Raw genomic sequence first — 24,014 nt, 5'->3', positions numbered from 1 at the left:
GGGTAGCAAACAGCAAATAAACAAAAACATGACCATTGTGTTTCCCAGTGCAACGAGTTAAGATAAGAGTGTTTTCAGCCACAAGTGTGTCCATGGAAACAACAAATCCCAAGACATCACTACTGGTTTTAACACGATTGAATCTCTCTGTATTTTCAAAAACGAAAAATACTCCTGCCATTTCTCCATTTAGATATCCACCTACTTGCATGATTTTTATATAGCATCTGTTGGCATCGCTATGCAGGGCCAATCAGAAACCTTTCCTACACTGTGTGGATTCAATAACCGAAATGGATTTATGAAAAATTACAACGAGTTGGGGGGTTAGTGCACGAGGGTCGTTCTATTCTTGTGGACTGTAATTAGCAAAGTGCACTTGAATATAGAAGCGCTGTTTTTTTCTTGTGGGTGTGTGTGTAGCAGGGTTTGGAAAGTACACAAATGCTCATTATATTTTAAAAATATGGATATTATTGATAAAACACTTCAGCCTTAAAGTTAACGCTAAGGTTGCTTACGTCCTATTACTTGAGTCTGCTCTGCATGGGTTTTCACTGGGTACTGGTTTAGTTTCATATTAATAAGTTCACTGATTTATCCTGAAATGAAGACTAATCAGTGAGTGAATGTGTATTTGGTTGTGTTTGAAGATGTTTGTGCCCTGGCTTTTGAAGACAAAAGGATGTACTCTACCTCTCCACCAAAATCAGATGGGATAAGCCCCCACCCTCCTATTACCCTAATTACTTTGCTGGATAGTAATCAGATAGTTTTAGTTCAGCAAAGAAAAAAAACGTTACAGCACCTTTTGCATCATTTTCGCTCAATCGGAAAATTACACTTCTCAAGTATGGAATGTCAATTTAATTTGTCCTAATTTTATACCAACAAGCAACATTTATTCCATCTTTTGCCATTGTAAACATATCATCAGTATTTAAAAACACATTATGACTCGCAACGTCAAACCTAGTCTACATTGACAAAAACTACCCTACGGTGGGAGTAGCGTGTTCAACGTGGGTATCTGTGTGCTTTGGTAAAACACAACAAACAGAAAGATTTTAAACACCTGCCATGTGGCAAAGAGGCCAGCATACATGCTAACTGTCAAACAATATTTCATCAGTTCACATTTTGGCTGTAGAGTGCAAGAAGAATTCCATAAAATACGCCCTCAAAAATATACAGCTGATTGAAAATAATCATAGGAGTAAGTTTGCGTTTTTTTTCTGATTATCATGCAGAGTTGCACCTATAAAAGAACAGCCCATGAGAATATGGACTGTGTAATATTTTGTTTTAAATGCATTGAGAATAATGCTTTGTGAAACATTGTTAATAAGTTATCAATAATATATATTTAATCCCACCTCACCCCTGGAACTATAACTTCCTAAAACATAATGTAGTTTCCAATGATTATTATAATTTTTATGTTTTGGTGAATGATTATTTCAAATTGGACTCATAGTTTCAGGTTTCAAAAGACTGCCTCTTTAAAACTTTCAATATTACATTTATAGAAATAAAGAACAATATTAATACTAGATATTTGATCAAAGCATCATGATATTCATGTGAACGACAGACTGACAACGACGTGTTATTATGAAAAGAATCATTGCATAAGTCATGACAAACATATTACTATATTATGACAACAAGATATTAGCCTTAAAGTAATAAATTATACACTTGGCAGCACCCTATTATGACCAACTGATCAAAATGTGTGATCTAAACTAATGAAACGATACTACCATGTTCATATTATATCATTATTATATATCATATTTGTGCACTTCCCTACTTATTTGTTTTTGACTAGTTATTATGTTGACTACTTATCTATTTATTAATAATTGTTATTATTTATTGATTATTTATTTGTCTGTTTGTTTGCTGTTGTCATTGTGCACCTTTAAATCTCATAATACTTGTATGATGACAATACAAATTGTAATGAGTAAATATAACCACATGGATAATTATATATACCGGATTTATAGTAATGAAGGATTTATTTTTATATCATACGAGAATAATTGAGGAAAAAGACACTGTACTACTTGTTAATGTAATACAGTGAAGAATGACTATTCATGAATACAACGTGTTCTTCTCATCACTAAGTGGCCGCTTTTTAACAATTGCGCGTGGTCACTAATTTACTTTTCAAGATGATCGGGGATATATTTCCTTTTGTATTCCTTGACAAATATCGGTGTAGTCAAGAAATGAACGAACGGAATGGGAGGAATATTGGGAGAAGGTGTAGAGAAGGGGTAGAGAACGGGTAGAGAAAAGGCAAGCGGGCAGCAAGTTGGCACTTACCCACGCACTCGTTGGCCTCCCGGGCTGTGGCTCTCTGCCACGGCCGGTCGTAGTGGAAGGGCTTGCACCTGTCGCACTCCGGGCCGGCCGCGTTGTGCTTGCACTCGCACACCAGCTCGCCGTCGCGGTCCTTGACGCAGCGGGACGCGTGGCCGTTGCACTTGCAGCGGCCGCCCACCTGCAGGTCGGACACGGCGTAGAAGTACGAGTCCCGGGCCAGCTCCGAGTCGTCCTCGTTCTCGTCGCCGAACGTGTGCAGGCGGCTGAAGGTCACCCGGATGTCGGTGGCCGTCACCCAGTCCTGCAGCACGGGGGAGTTGTCGAAGTCGTGCGCCGAGGGGCGGCCGTCCAGCGTGCTGAAGGCGATCAGACCCCCGCTCAGGGGGAACATGTCCGTGTGCGAGTCCGTGCAAATGCCCTCCTGCTCGTTCTGTTTGGTGATGGCGGCCCGGTTCGGCTTGTTGTACGTCTTCCGGCACTGGCTGGAGTAGAATTGGAAGGGCACCCACGTCTTGCCGTAGTCCATGGACTTGTAGATGACCATGGACTCGGGTCTGGGCGAGCAGAACTGGAGGCTCACGTAGGTCACCTCGAACTTCTTCCCTAGCGAGAGCGTCAGCGTCACGTTCTGCGGGTACTGGATGAAGTTGTCCGACTGCCAGCAGGTCAGGTTGTGTGGGTTGTTCAAGTCGGTGAGGTACGCCGGTGGACGGTTCCGCTTGGGGTCGGACGCGTCGCAGGTGTGACAGTTGCGGGTCCTCTCGTCGCCTTTGTCTGCCGAGCTCAGCACGCAGTAGCGAGCCGCTGTCCGGCCGCAGGTGCTGGACACCTTCACTTCCTTGCCGAACGCCGCGTTGACGAAGTCCGGGATGCAGCGGCGCGGGGTACCGTGCTCGTCGTAGCAAGGGTCCGGGGGGGAGCTCTGAGCCGAGAAGACAGCCGCGTCGACACCGACGCCGACCGTGCCGCCGCCCCGGGGGCACCGCAGAAAGACGCCCAGCAGCACGGCGAGCGCGGCGAGCGCAGCGTCCGCAGCCCGGAACATGTTCGGTGCGTGTTGGGTCCGAAAGTGTCAGTGGTGCTGCTTCTGGTGCTGGAGGAGGACAGAAAGAGAGAGAGAAGGAGAGAGGGAGGGATGGGGGAGAGAGGAGGGAGGGAGGAAGAAAGTTTTATTTGGAGAATCCTGAATTACCCCAAAAACATTCAGTGTTTAAGGATGAGTGATTCTTTTCACAGAGAAAAGCTTTATTGTGATCATTTTATCGTTTTGTGTTTGAATCATTCTTTTAACGAATGTTGGGATGTGACCTATATTTCGTTTTATTGTATTAGTTCTAAGTAGACTTTAGTCTTGGGATTACCCAACTTTACACAACCTACATTGTTTGTTGCCTTTTTTTCTTTAAAACAATATGTATATATATTATATTCATTTATTTTTGTTCAAGTAAATGGTTAGTTATACAAAAATTTGCTCAAACAAAATGCTGCCAGTAAAGCGTTGTGAGTGACTGTTGCTATAGGAAAATTAAGAGCGACATCTAGGGGTCACCTGAGCAATCAACATCCCCTGCACATCTTGCTTGTAGAAAGAACATAGTAGTAGTAGCATTTTTAAGGCAGGGGTCACCAACTCTAGTTCTCCATCCAGGGGACCTATCCAGTCAGTTTTCCATGTTTACCTCCTCAAACTCACCAGAATCTAATGACAAACTGCTCAGCAATTTCTCCAGAAGCTTGATAACAATCCCAATTATTTAATTCGTGTGTGATGAAGGCAGATAGGGAAAACAGACTAGATTGGTGCCCTCAAGTACTAGGGTTGGTGACCCCTGGTTCAAGGACTCCAAACCTTTGACCAATAATGTACCCAATGCAAGCATGGAAACTGCATTTTTACGGTAAACATGTAATTGTGTGAGTCCAAAAAAACCCAACGTGAATGTAAATTCGTGGTCATCAACTCCTGCATTTGTGATTTGTCTGTTAAAGCAAATCTCTGCAAATCCTCTTTTGACTACTGTAAACAGTGAACAAAGCTCAACAATGAGTTTTGTGTGAATAGCGTGAAAACAAACAAGCTAAACAGATGACTTCCTGTCAAAGGCCGACATCCCTTCCAAAACCTCATGCAACCCTCGCGCCCGCGGAACACATAAACACACACCCTTAGAGCCGCAAATACAGTGCACCCTTCCTCATTGTGTTCACATGCACCTCGCTCATATTCTTCCTGTTTGTGAGCCACGTCGGCTGAGAGAAGCAACACCCATTTAGTGTGTGCGTTCATCTGTCACTCAGGCTTGCGTGACGGTGCCACTGGATGGCACTGAGCAGGAGAGTCTTCTCGACTTCGAGGCTTGGGGACTTTTCTTTCATCCTTGCACGGAATGGACGCTGGACTCTGAATTGGCAGGTAAGATACAGCAACAAAGTGTTTTCTTTGGAATGGCATCAGGGTGTGCACCATGTCTTAGGAGAAACAGTGGTCGTGAGATAATGTTTTTAAGGCTCATGTTGTATGTGTGTTGGCTTTAAGTGGGAAAATCCACTCTTTACAGTAGTTGTCCAATTCTCCCATTGGCTATAAATGTAATGACTTATAGAGCAAGAGCAGGTGACTATTTTTGGTGATTCGAATTTCATATTTTTCGTCCTATAGGCACAATATTAACATTTGCTACAGAGATATGACCTGAACGACCAGGTGATCTCCACATGCTGTATGTGGACGCCAGGTCTTAATATGAATAATTTATTTATTATTACTATTAATCATATTTTTTTAGGAATAAATCAATTGCAAATGAATAACCTTGACATATTTAGTTAATCTCACAGTATTGTCCAATTCATTTGGACTGGGAGGACTGGTTGTGAATGTTAATCTTTCAGTGCCAACGACGCCACTTGATGGAAGCTGCTAACCCTCCAAATAAAAATGCATTGGACATCTTAGCGTCCTGATTGTTAGTCAATCAGTTATCCTACCCTCACCATTTGATTAAAAAAAAAACCTCTGTTTGGAGGTTCAGTTTTGAATCGCTATAAATAATCTTATGGTCACCGAGTACTTCATCTTCCACATTGCAAATCATGCAAAGGTCCACGAGGACTCCCATGTCCCCAGTCATGAATATGACTCTAAATAGTAAAAAGGAAGTGATGATGAGATTAAAAAAACATACATTTGATATTTCCGACATTAATAACACAAGTCAACAAAATAACTGGTGATTTGTGAAGAATATGCCTATGTTAAAGTCATTCTAGACACGAGGACTCTACTAAATGACACAATAAATTCAAAAATGGTGTACTGTCAGCAGTTCTTTAAAGGGTTATGACACATGTACTCTGATGCTTGTCGGATGAAGACACTCTTCCCGTTTAGCCCCAGGAAAGGAATCATCCATTTTTCTTAGAAGTTGCTTCAACTTTGACACAAGCTGTTGAGACATTCAAACAGAGGCACCAGTAGTAGTAACATCCAGTGTGTGTTTAATGGGACATTTATGATGAATGCGGACTGAATAATTGTATATTGGGATCATGTTAGAAGATTTGGATTTTTCTCTCTCTCCGATTTCATTCCAGAAGGGTTGATTTAGCTTGTTCTCCTCCCATAAACCCACCAAAGGATGTCTTTATGAACCTCATGTTTAACCTTCCTTTGTTCACTGGCAACCGACAAGGTTCTTCCACAAAGTATTTTACCAGGTTGGATACAAAGTATTGTCCAAAATGTCATTTGGATGATAAATAGTTTTTAGCACTACTTTATATTCACATGAGTTGGAATTATTGTGCTGGTGCAGCAAAGTGGCTTCCTGTTTGTCATCAGCGGAACAGCATTTACACTGACATGTAGGTTAATGTGCCTGTGTGTGAACCGTATGCACTATGCAAGCGCATGTGTGATGTCATCCTTTTTTTATTTTATATAATTCAGCAGTACAGCTGCACCTCAGTTTTTGAGCTTTGGCCACCTCCTCAAAAACACAACTACTTAACATTATTCATGAGCGTGAACATTAAAAGGAATATATTTGTCTGTGTGTGTCCTCCACAAGGGAGACTCTCCAGCATAGGGGAAATGAATACCTGCAAGTGTTTAAAAACCCTGCATTATCATAGACTGCCACCAGAGTCAGGTTTCAAAACAGAGCTCCCATATGAACCCATTAAACCCATACTAAACCCATTCTGAAACCCCAAATTTAATTGTTAAAAAAACGTTTAAAGTCTGATGCAAACACTGAATTTGAGCTTTATTTCGATACATTTATTCATGAAATTGTACAGGAGGAGATTTTTTTTCCTCCCACTGCAATCGTTAAGTTGTATTCTTTAAAAATCCAATGATTCATTCATTTTCTGAGCTGCGTATCCTAACAAGGGCTTGTTGGAGCATAATAAAAAAATATATAAAGGGCATTGGGTATAGTCAGGGCTCGAATACCTTGGATTTTTTCTTTTTACTCTAAGGCGAGCGACACCCCGAATTGGTTGCCAGTCAATTGTGGGGCACTAGGAGGCAAACAACCATTCGCACTATGGACGATATATCGTGTTTGGTACTCGGTCGTTTGGTTGCCGGTCTTTTGGTCGCCCGGAAGGTTATTGATAATCACCATTTAAATCGTTGCTCAAATTCCCTAAATACAAACTGCAAATTATTATTTAGTCACACTTAATGCCCTATTAATTATTAGGCTAAAGAAAAGCTCCAAATTTCCCGTACTTTTAGTGTGTTTTGTTGGAGAACTTGTTAAGACCCTGACTGACGTCCCTTCCTAAGGGGACAACTCATGTACAAACTCTTATACACTCACACGTCCGCTCAGTGAAACTGCTCAGGGCCATTGTTGGCTTTTATTGATGCGTAAACCGTGTTGTTTTACCTTGTTTTGTCGCCGGTCGTTTGGTCGCCGGTCTTTTGGTCGCCCGTTGTTTGGGTCCGGGCGACCAAAAGACCGCGACCAAAAGACAGGCGACCAAAAGACGGCGACCAAAAGACGGCGACCAAAAGACCGGCGACCAAACGACCGCACACAATGTTCAACCAACCTAGTATGCAAGTTTTTTGGGATGTGGGAGGAAACAGAAGTATCCAGAAAAAAACCCAAGCAGGCACAGGGAGAACATGCAAACTCCACACAGGAAGGTCAGAACCCACCAGGGATTGAGAACTCGATCTCGGGACTGTGAGGCAGACATCTTACCCACTCATGCACCTTGCTGCCATGTTAAGCTTTGTTTAGTGGAGATTTTAACAGTCTTAACACATGCTTTTTCAAAATACTTCAAGGATAAACACACAATTTGTATAATATTACACATGCACAATTGAAGAGTTCATACTTTGAGAACCAACCACACAGACACAAATTGTTTTAAGATAGACTGTTAGTTTTTATGGTGCAGCCTTGTGTGACACTTGTGACAGCGTCCAAATGCCCAGCCACAGTTTGGTCACAGGCTGACCTCGAAACAGACTCATTGATAAAAAGTTCCTTTTGTTTCAAAATCATCTTCTCAATTCCATCCATCATACATGTACCTTTAAGTCCCTTGAGCCACAAGAGATCCTTTCCTATTCAGAACTTGCGTGAATGGAGCGCTAGATGTGAATGGGTAGCAGCCTCAATCAATCAATGTCAGGTGTGAATGGAAGCTGGGCGAGGGGCACACATACAGTACTCCCACAATCTCATTCACACTATAGAGTGTTCTTCCCTCCTTCTTCTCCTTTGGTCTGTGGGAGTAGACATGAGGGTCGGATCACACCGCAACAATGAGGAGCCACCTGCTTCCTCAGCTCAACATGGGAAGTCACACTTCCCGTCAGGAAGCAGTTGGTAATGAGATCGTCAGAAGTGAGGAGATGGAAGAGCAAGCGAGTAGGGGTAAGAAAGATGCACAGGTGATGTTGCCATCCAGGTTGATGTTGAAATAGTGATTGATAGGGTCAAAATTAAGAGCGAAACAATACATTGCATTGATCAAATTCACCAAAGTTTTGTTACACCAGAGTTAAAATTGTGCCGAAATGTATTAGGCGTCTGAAGGGACTTTTAAACATATTGGAATATTAAATAAAATGACATTACATACACATTTCTGAGCCAAAAAACTGCTTGGAGAGTATTTGTGTACAACTACAATTGCAAATAGAAAAGTGGAAGTAACTTTGTTGACAGCAAAGACATCCTCTTATGTAAGGCTCCCACACTCATTGCACATTTTCAACATTCTATAGAAGTAAAAACACAAATATAAAACCCACCAGTTTGTTACATTTAGCAAAGTTTAAAGAAATATGCTTAGAGGTTCTGTCAGAGGGAAAAGCTTTGTTTGTTCTACTCCATGCTATGTGAATGCTAGGCAGAAAGCGATACACAAGATGACATGAGAGTAATCTGATTGGTCGCTTACTTTTTGTGGGGATTGCCTGGCCATCATTGCAACACGTTTTTCCAACTTTATATTATTACGTATCTTTAAGAAAAAAATCCCAGTGTTTTGAAACTCGCCAGGTTTTTTGGAAGGTTATATATTTACTAGCTTCAAATTGTTCATACTCATTTTTGAAGTACTCCTTGACAGGATAAGCAACCAATATGAAAACAAATTATTAATATTTCAGGATTGGAGGAGATCCACTAAAATAATTGTAAGTAATGCGTTTTATATGTAAACATTTTGTTAATAATTGTATTCCTGGGTTCTGCTTCACTTTGCCCTGATGTCACTTTTCACCATTTAATTGATTAAAGATTATGTTTTTTTTTTCTGTATGTTTACTTGAGTTTGGCTTCTTATAGTATAATGATAGTTAATTTTTACCGTAACTTGACCAATAGGACAAAAAGTGAATGTTCCAATATGGCAGATTAAATGTAAGTCATAGATAGAAGTTAAGTGAAAAGCTAAAAATATTCAGCATTGATTTATGAACAGAGGTCTCAATCCACAGTGTATTCTGACATCTGGCATTTGTTTTTTGCATGTGACATTAGAGGCTGGTAGGGTATGTATGAATTTCTTTCAAATGTGTGGCATGGGGGATTTTTTTTCTTTCTTTCACTAAAGGGAGAATCGAAAACCAGATGCAAACCTTAGCATTCTGTGGGCTCTTGGTTCATTCTGAAACCAAATCTCTTTAACCACCCTGAAATAGAGCGAGACATTATCAAGGTTTAACTGAAAAAAGAGAAAATGTTTGCCTTTTATATATGTATAATCGGGCGGCCTGGTGAACAAGTGATTAGTGCATCGGCCTCACAGTTCTTTGGTTGTGGGTTCGATCCCAGGTCAGTCCTCACTGTGTGGAATTTGGGTTTCTCTGGATACTCCGGTTTCCTCCCACATCCCCAAAACATGCAGGATAGGCTGGTTGGACACTCTAAATTGTCCCAAGATATGTGTAAGCATGAATGGTTGTCTCCTCCCTCGGCCCGGTAGTTAGCTGGGTTAGGCACCAGCACCCCCCGCAACCCTTGTGAGGATAAGTAGTTCAGAAAAAGGAATGAATTAATATGTATGAATGTGTGTGGACGTTGTCTTTTTAGAATTGAGGAAAAGGCCTCCAATTTTATGTTGCCAAGTGAGAAGTACCCAGCTGTTCATATGTTAAAAAAATGTAAAATTATTAAAAATAAGTATCTCCTTTAAAATAAAGGAAGTACTTAATACTTCTCCATTTGGATTAAACCAAAACTAAAATGTGTTATTTCCTGCCCAGAGAAGTGGGTACACTTCTACTGCTACGACTTCTCATTTAATAATTTAATGTTAATATCATCATAATCCGTATTACTGTATAGGAAAATTTAATTATAATTAAAATCCTGACTACTAATACTGAATAACAGTACACCATTTTTACCTGGGTATAAGGACCAATTCTTGTATTTAATGAGACTGTGTATGTGTTCCTAATTGAAGGGACTATGGTACACAATGAAAAATAATGATCATTTAAAATCACGCTGACGATTTAGAATGTTTTTCTGCCTGGAAATATGTTGGAGGTTTTTGGTACTTTGCATGGTTTTGCACCATATCTTTCAGACATGTTGCTGTAAAGACAGTGCACTCAAATTGGAAGTTATGAACTTTAATGTAAGCGAAGGGACACAATTGTCTTGACCTTGTAATGCAGCTGGCAGAGCTCAAAAATAGACGTGAAACCCCTTTGCTCCTTTTCATTTGCAACCTTTATACAATAGTCAAATGGCTCATTATGACTAAATGCTTGTCAACTTTCCCATACGCACAAAGGATGTGGGCCAACCAAAATATAGTACTCGATGATAAAAACGTACACTAATGCTGTAGTTAAATAGACTTTTAAAGAAAAACACAAGAAAAAAAGACTTTTTTATTAATGGAATGCTCCTTTGTTTACTTCTGGTGTTCCCAGGAGAAATTAGTTTGCTCAAACGTATCTTGACTTGTGCTCGGTACAAGAAAGTACAGCAAACACATGAGATGAATTTAACTAGTGAGACCTGTGCAGTGAAATGGGTTGTTGGACAATGCCTTTTTCTAACTCACCTTAAACCCTCCCCCGTTGCCTTTATAATTTAGAAATATGATAAAAATAAGTATGTTTTAAATCTATTTCATTTATATAATCATGACTCTGGCACATTCCAAAACGCGCAGCATTGTTGATGCTGACTCGGCTTTGCAGTAAAATGTATGGTCCAGGCTACAAAAATCCAAGTTTAAATTTTGTTCAGTAAGCATTGGTTTTGGAGAGAACGGGGACATTATAGGAACTATGGTAACATAACAGCAACACAAGCACTAATGTGTGATTAAAAAGAAAAAAACATCCTCTTTTTCTGTCGTTAACAGGCCATATTTGTATGTGGTGTGTCATGTGAGGAAGTAGTAGAGCTTCCACAGAAGAAATGAATGACTAGGTGACTGCGTGTTTATCATATTGCCATATTTAATCATCATGATCCGTTTACAGAGAGCGTGAGGCAACATGCAGCACACCTCTTGCACTGAGGACAGGATCCAGCACGCTCTGGACCGATGTCTGGATGGACTGAGACACAGTCCAACAGCAGCACATCGCTGGGATGGTAGGTACACTTGTGTGTGCATTAACAAGTCATTTTTATCGAAGTAAAGGTCCTCGCAGTGGACAACAGCGGAGAGCGTTGAAAAATGAAAAGCCGTTACACTTTAAATTTCAAACGACCCGGCATTAATGATATTGCTAAATTTTAATATTAATGTTGGAGTTCACCAAATTCCATTTGAAATTAAATTGTAAAGAAATTTAAAATTATTTTGAAAATGTTTTGTCATTTACGTAAACTAAAATCAAAATGAAAAAAAATATTATTATCATTATTCTTTCAGATTTTTTATTGTAAAGGGATTATGAGTGCCATTTCAAAGGATAAGGTGTTTATTGTTATTAGGGAAAAACATTTAAAATCACACTGTCGCCCCACCTAATTGATTGTGTTATTAATCTCAATATCATGATCTGATAATTAAATGACCTGTAGAAATGCAATTTCTTTGCTACTTAGGCGGTATTGGAAAATACATTAATGCTTGAAGAATAAACATTATTAGATATTTGGTTATTTTGTTAGATTTAATGTTCTATTTTTTTTAATAAATGAAGGCATGTCACACGTCAGAATAACAGCCACTGGAAAATGTCTGGCCCTATTATGCAAATGTTTTACACTGGTATATCTTTAATAATGTGGTATGGTTTGATCTTTAATAATGTGGTATGGTTTGTAAGTGTGACAACTTGTCACCACCATGACATTACCTGTAAATGTGTCCGTGCGTGGTTGGGAGATTTGCGTGGCTTGACATTTGGGAGGAAGTGATGGCAATGACAAAAAGTTTGCATGGGTGAGTGAGTGAGCATCATACAGGAAGAGTTGCATGATGTGTGCACGCCACAGGGACTTCCAAGGTAGCTTTTTGTTGTGGTACCAACTCAGTATGTAAGACCTGACTGCACATGCAATTACTGCAAATACTTTAAACTCAGCAGGGGTGTCAAACCGGTCCTCAAAGGGCCGCAGTGGGTGCAGGTTTTCATTCCAACTAAACAAGAGGATACCTTTTGCAAGTATAATCAGTTAATTAAAGTCAGGTGCTACTTATTTTAGAAGACACATGATTGGTTAAAATTTCGGCACTGGATCGGTTGGAACAAAGACCAGGACCCACCGTGGCCCTCGGCGGAATCGGTTTGACACATGTGCTTTAAAGAGACTGGCTTTGGTGCAGGCTGCGTGGGTTCAATTTCCACTCGGTGGCCGTATGATTGAAATTGTGAGCGTGAGTGGTTGACTGTTTTGTTGTGGCCTGCGATTTACTGGCAACCAATTCGGGGAGTCCGCCATCTGCTGCCCATGGTTGGCTGGGATAGGCATTCTAGACAAACAAAATCGATGTAATCTAACAATTGTACTGTCTGGATATTGTATAGTTGAAAAACAAATCTATCATCGTTTTCTTCCAAAAACAATGAACATTTGGAATTACTCTCTACCCAGACCTGCCTCCAATTTAATGTGCATATTTCATTTGAAATGGTTCCATTCCAGTACTGATGTGCTCCGTTGGCCAGTCAATGAACCGTTGGAGTCTTGAGGAGCTGGTCAAGAGGGACCCTGACAACTCCATCATCCTCTTGCAGCAAATACTGAGGAAGACCAAAGAGGTAAAGAAGTCAAACAAAACAACTGACACAAAAGTCCATGAATGAACAGTGAGTGTTCCTGTCAACATGTACAGGTGCAGGAGAGATGTCAGTATGAGCTGGTGGCGGCGCTTGCCATCATGTTCACCTCCACGCTGCTGCAGGTACAAATACTTCATCATATCATCCCAATTTAATCCTCACATTCTATTTATTTATTATTCGCACATTCCTTTCTTCATTTTCTTGATTAAGCCACACTGGTAACTATTGTTTTCCATTCTATTAGACAAAAAACCTAAGATACACAAACGTTTTTAGCTGTTCACAAGTCATCCAAAAGACCCTTGGACTTTTATTTTGTATTGCTGTCATGGGTTTTGACAGGGAAGCTTTGCTCCATAGAGGGTTAAAAACAAAAGAACAGCAAAATATGTTTTTGATCTTTTCCAGACACCTTACTGTGCTCCAGAAACAGAGCTTCTGGAAAAAGCCATGGAGGTATTCCGTGCCTTCATCACGTGGCCTGAGCCTTACTGCACTGTGTGTCGAAACCTGCTCTCCACGCTACAGCTGGAGATGAAGGCTCCAGGTATTTACTACTTCCAAAATTCAATCTATTCTTGAAATGTTATCAAAAAAAATCTTTCTCTTCCTCAAAGGGATTTCCTTTCAGAGACTGGTGCGAGAAGAGCAAGACCTGAACACCAACTGTCAGGCCTCAAAGACCATGTATGTCCAAATTAAGCAGTGTCATCCTCATACTGACATACTTTTGATTGGCACCAACTGTTATATAGTTAGAGTTTTATGTCATTTTTCACCCCTTCTGATGAATTATTTACTGAATCTTGCTCGTTTTTTAATTGGCCAATACACCCAGTATGAACAGTGTATACTATTCTTTTCATTCATTCATTATATGAACTGATTATACACATAAAGGGGGTGCTTGACCCTATCCCAGGTAACTAACGGAACCAGGCGGGGGACACCCTGAATCGGTGGGCAGCGAATTGCAGGAGAAAATGGACATAATTATGGCACTTTGAATTGTTCTTGTAATTATTTGCTGTCTTTTTTGTAAATTAACTAAAGTACAAAGAACATTTGTAATCACATATCTAGCTATAAATATGTATGTATGTAAATTATGTGTGTATATATATATATATATATATATATATATATATATATATATATATATATATATATATAATTCACACTTGTAAGAGTATATATTTTTATGCATTTTCATATTCTATGGTTTATACAAATTTCCTTTATTTTCCTTTTTTTTTTTTTTTAAGGCACTTTTGAACTTAAATGTTATTTCTACTTTTCCCTCCACTCTAAACAGTCATAGTCATATAGTCAGTTATGTTTTATTGTCCAAATATGATGATAATTGTTTTAAACTCAGGTGATTATTCAAGTATTTTTCTGTATAATGTACGGCCCGTACTCATTTGCACTGGTGTTTTTTTTTCTTCTGGTGGCTGCAGGACGGCGCTGCTTATGAACCCGAGCGAGGTGCCTGCTGACTTTCTCTCAGTGGCGGAGCAGCTCAGTTGCGTTCAGCACTCGGAGAAAGACACCTACATCACCCTCATCAAACATGCCTTCCAGTCCACGCTCGGCACCAAGTATCCTCTCTGCACCATCCATGCAGCCTTGCAAGTAAGTATTCAGTAAAATGCCAGGTTTACCAGTCAGTTTAGATGCTTGTTTGATATCTATAACATCAATGGCAGTAACTGAGTCTTTAAAAAGTAGAAATTAGAGTTTCCCTACATGGTTAATGAAGTGTGGTTCTTTATAGAACATGTTTATGATACTATATTGAACATACAAGTAAAACTCTGTGTAGGGGAACATTTTAAGATTAATTAAGGCTGAAAACTGTGGTTATGTATTGGGTTGCACATGGTTGAGGCTAAAAATAATGGCTTTAACTCATCAAGATAAACATAAGCAAACAGTTAGACACCCAAGGTTTTTTTTTAATCTAGGCCATTGTTATTTAGAAAAGGCCGTATAACCTTGAGATAATCATTTAATTTAAAAAGTTGTATGGAATATTCCATGGAACATATTCACAATGAATTGGAAGTGGACATGAAATTAAAAATGTCATGTCACTTAAGAGGGTTTTTTTTGCTAACATGTACTGAAAAGACACTAAATAATACACAATAACTACAAAAAAAACTTGTTTGTAATTTATTTTTAGGACTTTGATTGTGTTTTATTGTTATCATAAAACACATGAAACTGCAATGATGAAAATATGATGAAACTGTGCAGGCAAAAGATGTTGTTGAACTGGGTGAGATGTTCTCCACGATCAGTGCTGTGTTAGAGACCGCTGCAACCATGAGTGATCCTCTGGAGTCGCGCAGTCATGTTATACAGGAACTCGAACTGTTCAGGGAAAGGCTGCATATCCCTGCATCCAGTGGAATGAAGTCTGATGGTAAAATGACCAAAAAAACTCGAAAATAATTTGCCAATATTTCTCTTATGTTTCTTGATTGCCTTTATTTGTGTTCCTCCTAATAGGAATGCTACAGACACTCCCAATCCCCACAGCCAAATGTCGCATGTTCCACTGGGAAAAAGATAACTTTGGTAAATTATTACTATTCTGTCAAGGGGATGAAATTAAAAAAATGGGTGGTAGGGTGGGCAAGTGGTTAGTGCGTCTGCCTCACAGTTTTGGGATCGACCCCAGGTCCGTCCTCACTGTGTGGAGTTTGCATGTTCTCCGGGTACCCCGGTTCCCTCCCAAATCCCAAAAACATGCAAGGGTGGGAGAAAACTTTAAATTGCCCCTAGGTATGAATGTGTGAGTATGTGTGGTTGTCTGTCTCCTTGTGCCCTGCAATTGACTGGTCACCAATTCAAGGTGTCCCCTGCCTTTTGCCTGTAGTTAGCTGAGATAGGCTCCAGCACCCCCCATGACCCTTGTGAGGGTAAGTGGTTCTGAAATGAATTCTGATTTGGTTTTACAACCTGCGCATCAAGTACAAAACCAGGCTTGTACATATTGAGTCACCTATTAAATAAAAAAATATATATCCAAACACTGATGGGCAATAATTTCATGTATTTCATACCAACAGATGTCCTTAACACATTGTTGGAGCACGACCAGCAGAACTTAACCACGAAGGAGGATGAAGATGAGGTGGATATAGAGGACGATGAGGGACACGACACCTTATCCATGGTGTCAGAGTCTTACGCTCCGTCGTTCAACTCTGGAGCAGACAGTGACTTTTTCGAGGACTCCGACGACTCAATCAGCTCGCCGAAGCCTGCAAAATCTCCAGCTCGGCTCAGCCAGCACTTGTACCGCCTTCTTCGTAAGCCCAAGAGGTCGTTAAACCGGGCCAAAAGTTTGGGATACACAGAATCCAAAGACTTCTCGGTGGTGCGGGAAATCCGTTCAAATTCGCTCCCTTACCACGTGCAACTACGCAGTCCAGACCCCTCGTCCTGCCAGGCACCGCAAAATCAGACCGTCAGGCAGGTTTGCTTTAGAAGGAGGCCCATCCTCAGCTGCGATGAGGAGGAGAAAAGCACAACACTGAGGGTGGTGGTTTTTGGTGCTGACCATGTCGCCGGCAAGGTGGCGCGGGCTTACAACAGCCTGAGACAAAAAGAAAGTGCTTGCCCTCGTCTTAGCCGGACCTTCAACATACAGTTCTACTTTATGCCTGTTAAGAGAGACTCACCAGAGGGACAAATTTGTGCCGCCTCTCCCACCCCAAAAGGATTGAACGTAAGTAGAAATACTCTCTCCACAATTGACCCTCGGCCTGCAAGTTTGAGACCCCTGTCCTAAAAGATTGTAATATGTTGATTCAAGAAAAAGAAATTCATAATTTGTGGATGAAATGGTTTAAATAAATTGCATCAAAGTCAATTATTGTTGCTTTCACCTCTGATAGGATGTTGTTAGTCTGAATGGATCCGAAAACAGCACCAATGACATCGCTCATCTGCTCGGGATGTTGGATCCCTGGTACGAAAGAAACACTCTCAGCTTGCTCAATTTGCCTGCCAACATCGTATGTCAGGTACTAACCACTGAAATAAGGCCTGCAAGGTTCCATTGTGGTGGTGGACTCGCGGCTTATTTAATGTTGTTGTTAAAAATGTCCTACAGCAAACATCCAAGACCGAATCCGAATCGTATGACAGCTCCTATGAGCAACAGCTCCCCATCCTCGCTGACCTCGTCCTCTATTATTGCCGTTATGCAGCGCGACCTGCTCTGATTCAACTCTACCAAGCTGAGGTTTGATATACGTATAAACGGTACTCGTACGTTTCGTCGAAAGACGTTTGGTCCCCGGATGTTTGGTCCCCGGACGTTTGGTCGACCGGACGTTTGGTCGACCGGACGTTTGGTAGAACGGACATTTGGTAGAACGGACGTTTGGTCGCCGGGTTGTTACTGTTGAAACCAGCTCTCAAAATTATAATCATAAGAGAGAGTGAGTTTAATATCTAAGTATCTAATATCAACAGTAAACTCTGTCATAATTTGACAGCGAGCGAACCCGGCGACCAAACGTCCGTTCTACCAAACGCCTGTTCTACCAAACGTCCAGGGACCAAACGTCCAGTCACGGTATAGACACACCTACATAATTTAAGTTTAATTTAGGTAAACACTAATGGGTGTTTACAATAGAGCAGCTCTATGAACTTCATCTGTTATTAGTTTTAATTCACAAAGCATTATGCCTGCCAATTCAGTGAAACTTTTGTCGTGATGAGAGCATTTTGGTCTTGTCTGTTTGAGCTTTTTAAGATCTTAGCAATTGGATTTGATTAATTTTAGCCTCTTAGCTTGTTTATTCCTTAATGCATATTATCTTACTAACAAATACACCTCAATAAGAAATATATTTCCATAGATTCTGGATTAAAAAAGATCTTCTCAATTCATACAAAAAGATGTGCCTGCTTTTGCATCTGTACTCTTCATTTCTTCCTGTTGTAGTTGACACTAGCCAGTGGAGAGAGACGGACAGAGGTGTTCGTCCATTCCCTCGAGTTGGGTCACACTGCAGGGACCAGAGCCATCAAGGCTATGGGTGAGTGAGTAGGTGACAAATAATGACTCACCTCCATGCTGTGCAATACGTGAGTGGTTGTTGTGTAAGGGTCACACCATTTACAACAGAGAAACATCTCACATTAACAGGATATCACAGTTCCGTTTTTTGTTGTTGTTGTTGTTGTGTTGGTCACCACAGTGGATGCGTTTGAGTTCCTTGCGGAAGTAAAACTAACACACGGTGACGTGGAAAAAGGGGAATTATTTTTGTTTTTGTTTTTTTATTTCACAAATCACCTAAGAGAAGTAACCATGAGGCAAGCATGTTTGATGGAGAGGCTTGAGAAAGTATTTATTTGTTTTTTTTTTCATTTAATTTTGGCTAAAGACAAAACAATCTTCTCGCTCTAAAGCATTTTTTGTGAGAATCTTTATATCTTTGCTTATTACTTTAGTATTTGAGATTTGAGTGTTCCATTTACAGTGTATTATATTATTTATTATATATTAAGGTAAATGTTAATACAATACACTTCATTTTATATATTTAAAATCAAAATCTATTTGTCATATTGTGGTCAGGAAAACAGATACAAATTTCAATGTTTTTTTATTTTTTTATTTTTTATTATGACATCAATAGGTAACCCAACCTGTTTTTTTTGTAGATACAAGCTGTCATTTGGATTTTGTTTTGAAGAAAAGATTGTTTCATCAGTTAACAGTTAAACGGTTAAATGTTTTACTGAGTCAATTGCACAAGCAGTTGTCGTAGTGGATGCACCTTTTGTTTGTGTTTACATGACCACATTGTATTCTTACGCAAGCACCAGAAGTAGCAATGGAATTCATTGGATTTTCCCAAGAAATCATGGTGCACAAATAGTTTAATCCTTTAAAATCTATTAAACTGTGTTATTTTTCTGTATTTAGTAGAGTAAAATATAATATGCGCTAGTGGATTAATCATTCATACATTCATTTTCTGAACTGCTTATCCTCACAAGGGTCAGGGGGGATGCTGGAGCTATCCCAGCTAACTACGGATACCAGGCTGGGGACACCCGGAATCGGTGGCCAGCCAATTGCAAGGCACATGCAGAAAAACAACCATCCACTCTCACACTCACACCTAGGGGCAATTTGGAATGTTCAAGGAGCCTAACCTGCATGTTTTGGGGATGTAGGAGAAAACCCACACGCACCCGGGGAAAACATGCAAACTTCACACAGTGAGGACAGACCTGGTATCAAACCCTTGACCCTAGAACTGTGAGGCCGGTGCGCTAACCGCTCATCCGCCGGGCCGCCCAGATTAATCAGATTCCTTAATTTCAATATGTTTCAGAAATGAGTGTTTTGAGTTCAGAATTAAAATCATATCAATACCCAAATTTCATACTCCTTGACCTGAATATACTTTAATAATCCATTTACCTTGCATAGGCACTGCCAGCAAACGATTTGGTATCGATGGTGATCGAGAGGCCGTGCCTCTTCAGCTAGACATCATGTACAATAGGGTAAGACTCTATTGTCTTAGTATTGACTTTTTTCCTGTTATGATTAAACAAAATTTCTTTATCCCCATCTAAAAATTGTTATTCCCCTCTATTGCCCAGGTGGTGATTAGTGGGAGGAACCAGTACAAAAGAGAATCTAAAATGTGCACTTCCGTCAAATTGACCAAAGCCTGCAAGAATCCTGAAGAGCTAGGTGGGTTCTCTTAAGAAACAGGCATACTGTATTTTCACCTATTTGTTGAACATGTTAAATGATTAAAAAAATAATAATAATTAAAGAAAACAAAGAAAAAAACAACAACTGGATATGTTTGTGCCACTGTCAGACTCCCAGTTGGAGTGCCTACAGCTCAGCATGACAGATGTTCTTAAAAGGCAGAATGGGAAAAGCAAGAAGAGCTACAACATGGTGAGAATGATTGGTTAAAGCTCAAGTATAGTTTTTAACTCTGGGATGAAGAAATTTCTCGTCATTGAAAGAGCTCTGCCTTTATTTCTTTTGAGCGATGTTATTTTCTGATATATCTATTACCGTATTTTCACGACTATACCGTGCATCGTATTTTCAGCCGGTGTCAATAACGAGTGCTATTTCTGTATTTTACACACACAAAGGACGCACCGTTTTTATAGACGCAGCCAGTCATGGCAAAACATACACCAGCTTAAACATACACGCTACACCCTCACGCTAAAAACATGTTTTTAAAAAGGCAACGGAAGCAAAACTGAGTTTGGTTGTACTTTATTTAGCCATTTTACAATGTACTCGCGTCATCATCACCCACAAATCCATCAAAGTCCTCATTTTCTGTGTCCGAATTGAATAATTGTCCAAATGAGTCATCGAAAACGCTGAGTTTTATACGTTCGTCCAGGCGGCCACAATCCATTCGCAAATAGTAACTAGCTAGCGTAACTTTTCCAACGCTGCTTTCCATGCTTCGTAAAGCTGTGTTGATGTCGATGTATACAGGCCACAATCCATTGGGTGTATTGACAAAAGAACTACATATTCCAGCAGTCACTGCGCAGTACTTTTTCTACGGGGAAAATAGTAAAGTCGGGGGCTGCTTGCCATAGTTGTGAGAGTTGTAGAGGATGGTGTACCCTATCGACTGATTTATTTTATTTTATCGTGATAACAATTTTAGTATTGGTCCATATATAAAGTGCACTGGATTATAAGGCGCCCTGTCTATTTTGGAGAAAATTTAAGACTTTTATGTGCGCCTTATAGTCGTGAAAATACGGTACCACTCTCAGATGTTTCAGAAGTCATAATCATGTCATTAGTGAATGTGTATTTGCGACATAGTGAAAATCATAAGGCTATCTCGTCTTTCTAACAGCACATGAGTTTGACCGAAGTCAAGGTGGACAAGGTGCAGATCAGCGGCGCTGCAGAGACAACCTTTGCTGTATGTCTGGACCAGGATGAGAAGAAGGTACTACAAGGTGTCATTAGGTAAGAAAAACAACAACATTAAAAAACATTCAATGTTGCAATCAGATGGTTAGTTGTGTCAGAATTGAATTTAAAATGACAAAAATGAGATCTTCTACTCATCTCCAAAGCATCCGCCTCCCTGTCATTCCGTCCTTTAGGTGTGACGTCTCCGTTTGCTCCAAACCTGACAGCTCCTCAGACTGGAGGCAACGAAGGGCCGAGATGTCGGCTCAAATTCAGCCATTGCACCCGAAATTCTGCTCCCTCCTCTGTCTTCCCATAGTCACCTTCAGTGGAGCCTTGCCCTAAACCTTCGGATCTGTGCAAAACCCACTCTTATGGCTGAGTTCTGAATTCTCTTCTTAAACTATAAGAACTAAGCAGAGATAGGAGAAAATAAAAGTGAGTTAGAAAGTATACACAATGCACAGATGGTAAAGAATAAATTGCTCATATTTTGCTTTTTGTGACAGCATGGTGTAGGGGGAGATTTTCCCAGGCCTTGGAGATGAATTCATAAACGGTGTATGTGTAAAAATATGCAACAGAGGGCGATAGTGTCCCAAATTTGGGTTTTGGTTGAGCCACAAGTCATGATAATGTACCTATGTTTGTATATTTTTATTCGTTGTGTTAACATTGATTTCCCTTTTTCTTTTTTTCCCTTTCTTTTACTTAGAAAGTAGTAGTTTGAATGCACATTTGTGTTTGTTTAAAACATTTATTTGAACTCAATGTATGCACTTTCTAAGAAAAATGACCTGTTAGAGGAAAAAGTCAGATAATTATTCCTCAGGCTGATTTTTTTTTCTTACGTCAAGAACGTTATGAAGCACTATAAAATGTTCAAATGAATAATACGGTACTTTCAAGTTGGTGACACGTGTTTTATAAATACATTTCAATTGTTCTTACTGAGTTTATAATTCTTTATGAATTGTCTACTCGTGTATAATAAATTGAAATCCAAATCTTGACTGAAACGGAGTACGGAAATGGCTCTAATTTGACGAGGGCTCTCATTGGTTGCTGTGAGGCAGGAGTTTACTACGCCCCTCCCTTTGGCTGTCTATGTCGATGGGAATGGTCAAAACTTCCCCATTGCACCTGTCTGAGAAAATTGAGAATGTTAAGACCAAGTCAAAGTAGAGTCATAGGTGTCAAACTGATTGCAGAAAGGGCCGAGTGGGTGCAGGTTTTCATTCCAACCCACCAAGACGGCACCTTTTCACCAATCTGTTCTCTTACAACTAATCAGTTGATTGCAATCATGTGCATCGTCGTCACTCACGTAAGTAAGTCAGATCTAATTTAATGTTTGACGGGTCATTTATTTTTGGGGTGTTTTGTGGATTAATTGAAAATTGAACACATTTATAAATTTAAATATATGAGGGCTACCCAGTGAGCATGTTCTGGGGTCCTGGGTTTGAATACAGGTGTACTCGGACGTTTGGTCGCCGGACTTTTGGTCGCCGGACGTTTGGTCGCCCGGAAGGTTATTGATAATTACCAATTAAAATTGTTGCTCAAATTCCCTAAATACAAACTGCGAATTATTATTTAGTCATACTTAATGCCCTATTATTTATTAGGCTAAAGAAAATCTCCAAATTTCCTGTACTTTTATTGTGTTTTGTTGGAGAACTTGTTAAGACCCTGACTGACGTCCCTTCCTAAGGGGACAACCCATGTACATACACACTCTTATACACTCACACGTCCGCTCAGTGAAACTGCTCATGGCCATTGTTGGCTTTGATTGATGCGTAGACCGTGTTGTTTTACCTTGTTTGGTCGCCGGACATTTGGTCGCCGGACTTTTGGTCGCCGGACGTTTGATCGCCGCAAGTTTGGGTCCGGGCGACCAAACGTCCGGCAACCAAAAGTCCGGCGATCAAACGTCCGGTCACGGAATACAGGACGGTCCACCTGTGTGGAGTTTTCATGTTCTCCCCGGGCTTGTGTGGGTTTTCTCAGAGTCATCCAGTTTCTTCCCACATCCGAAAACCATGCAGAGTAGGTTGAATGAATGAATATATAAATGGTCACCTGGTGATGTAGTGGTTCACTTGCCTGACTTCGATGTGTAATTTGCCGTAGGGCACATCAGGAGACAGATGACCATTCGCACTCATAGACATACCACCAGCAGGAATTGAGCCTGCGCCTGCCAGCACCGAAGTGAGGTGAGTGAACCTCAGCTCTCTCATCAGCAGTTTCCATATAGTACCTCACAGTTTACCGTAGAGCCATATTCACCCATCAAACGAGCCACATAAGGCTCCTGAGCCATAGGTTCCCTACCCCTGCTCTACACCATCAGGTGGCCGCAAAATAAATTATATTTATTTGTGTTATTTGTGGATTTTCTCTTGTAATTGAAGAATTGTGCATTTGAAACCTGACATTACAGAGGAAGACCCAAGGAGTACTTGTTTATATATTGTCCCTCCTGACATAATATAGGCGTTTTTGATAAGAGGGCCAGATGTGATTGGAACACCCCACCCACTGTGCTCTGTTGTGTCTTTTAAAATCTAAAAGCACAGCAGCATTTCCTTCTGCTTCCTTATTTTATTGTCCGGCTTCCTGTTGGCTTTAAGGGGCATGCTGCGTGGTGTTTATTTGACAGTCATGCTTCACTGCTCGTTAAATAAAGAGACTTGCTGCCAAAAGTTGTGTCTCAAATCTTGACCAATCAGACACTTGATTTCAGTGCCTAGGTAATATTGGGAAAAAAGGTCAATTTATCGGATAGCTGATAAACGGTCAACCACTATTAATATAAAGTAATGATAAAGTAATCATGTGATTTCTAAATAAGTAGCAATGTAGTTTGTTAGAACTAGAAATGGGGTCAGGAACCTTTTTGACCATACAATTCATATTTTTAAATGTAATTCCTTGAGAGGCATACCCAGA

General features: G+C 40.3%; 2 protein-coding genes across 2 annotated transcripts in view; one reads left to right on the top strand and one right to left on the bottom strand.

Annotated features, from left to right (window-relative positions):
• Positions 1-3,422, bottom strand: part of ntn1a (netrin 1a) — a 40,875-nt gene extending 37,453 nt beyond the window's left edge. The window contains exon 1 of the mRNA XM_077605177.1: positions 2,341-3,422. Within this exon, the coding sequence (XP_077461303.1) occupies positions 2,341-3,385 (1,045 nt within the window). The 5' untranslated portion in view covers positions 3,386-3,422. The remainder of the gene's footprint in view (positions 1-2,340) is intronic.
• pik3r5 (phosphoinositide-3-kinase, regulatory subunit 5) overlaps positions 1-21,999 on the top strand; it is a 60,333-nt gene extending 38,334 nt beyond the window's left edge. The window contains exons 3-20 of the mRNA XM_077605176.1: positions 4,642-4,756; positions 11,330-11,444; positions 12,948-13,063; positions 13,138-13,206; positions 13,496-13,634; positions 13,705-13,774; positions 14,548-14,722; positions 15,350-15,518; positions 15,605-15,673; positions 16,168-16,829; positions 16,999-17,127; positions 17,217-17,348; positions 18,060-18,153; positions 19,563-19,639; positions 19,739-19,832; positions 19,966-20,048; positions 20,992-21,107; positions 21,248-21,999. Coding sequence (XP_077461302.1) covers positions 11,345-11,444; positions 12,948-13,063; positions 13,138-13,206; positions 13,496-13,634; positions 13,705-13,774; positions 14,548-14,722; positions 15,350-15,518; positions 15,605-15,673; positions 16,168-16,829; positions 16,999-17,127; positions 17,217-17,348; positions 18,060-18,153; positions 19,563-19,639; positions 19,739-19,832; positions 19,966-20,048; positions 20,992-21,107; positions 21,248-21,398 — 2,445 coding nt within the window. The 5' untranslated portion in view covers positions 4,642-4,756; positions 11,330-11,344 and the 3' untranslated portion in view covers positions 21,399-21,999. The remainder of the gene's footprint in view (positions 1-4,641; positions 4,757-11,329; positions 11,445-12,947; positions 13,064-13,137; positions 13,207-13,495; positions 13,635-13,704; positions 13,775-14,547; positions 14,723-15,349; positions 15,519-15,604; positions 15,674-16,167; positions 16,830-16,998; positions 17,128-17,216; positions 17,349-18,059; positions 18,154-19,562; positions 19,640-19,738; positions 19,833-19,965; positions 20,049-20,991; positions 21,108-21,247) is intronic.
• The last annotated feature ends 2,015 nt before the right edge of the window (positions 22,000-24,014 follow it).

This window comes from Stigmatopora argus, chromosome 7, assembly GCF_051989625.1.
Source record: "Stigmatopora argus isolate UIUO_Sarg chromosome 7, RoL_Sarg_1.0, whole genome shotgun sequence".
NCBI classification, from domain to species: Eukaryota; Metazoa; Chordata; class Actinopteri; order Syngnathiformes; family Syngnathidae; genus Stigmatopora; species Stigmatopora argus.
The sequence above is the reverse complement of the archived record's forward strand: the minus strand, read 5'-3'. Positions and strand labels throughout refer to the sequence as shown.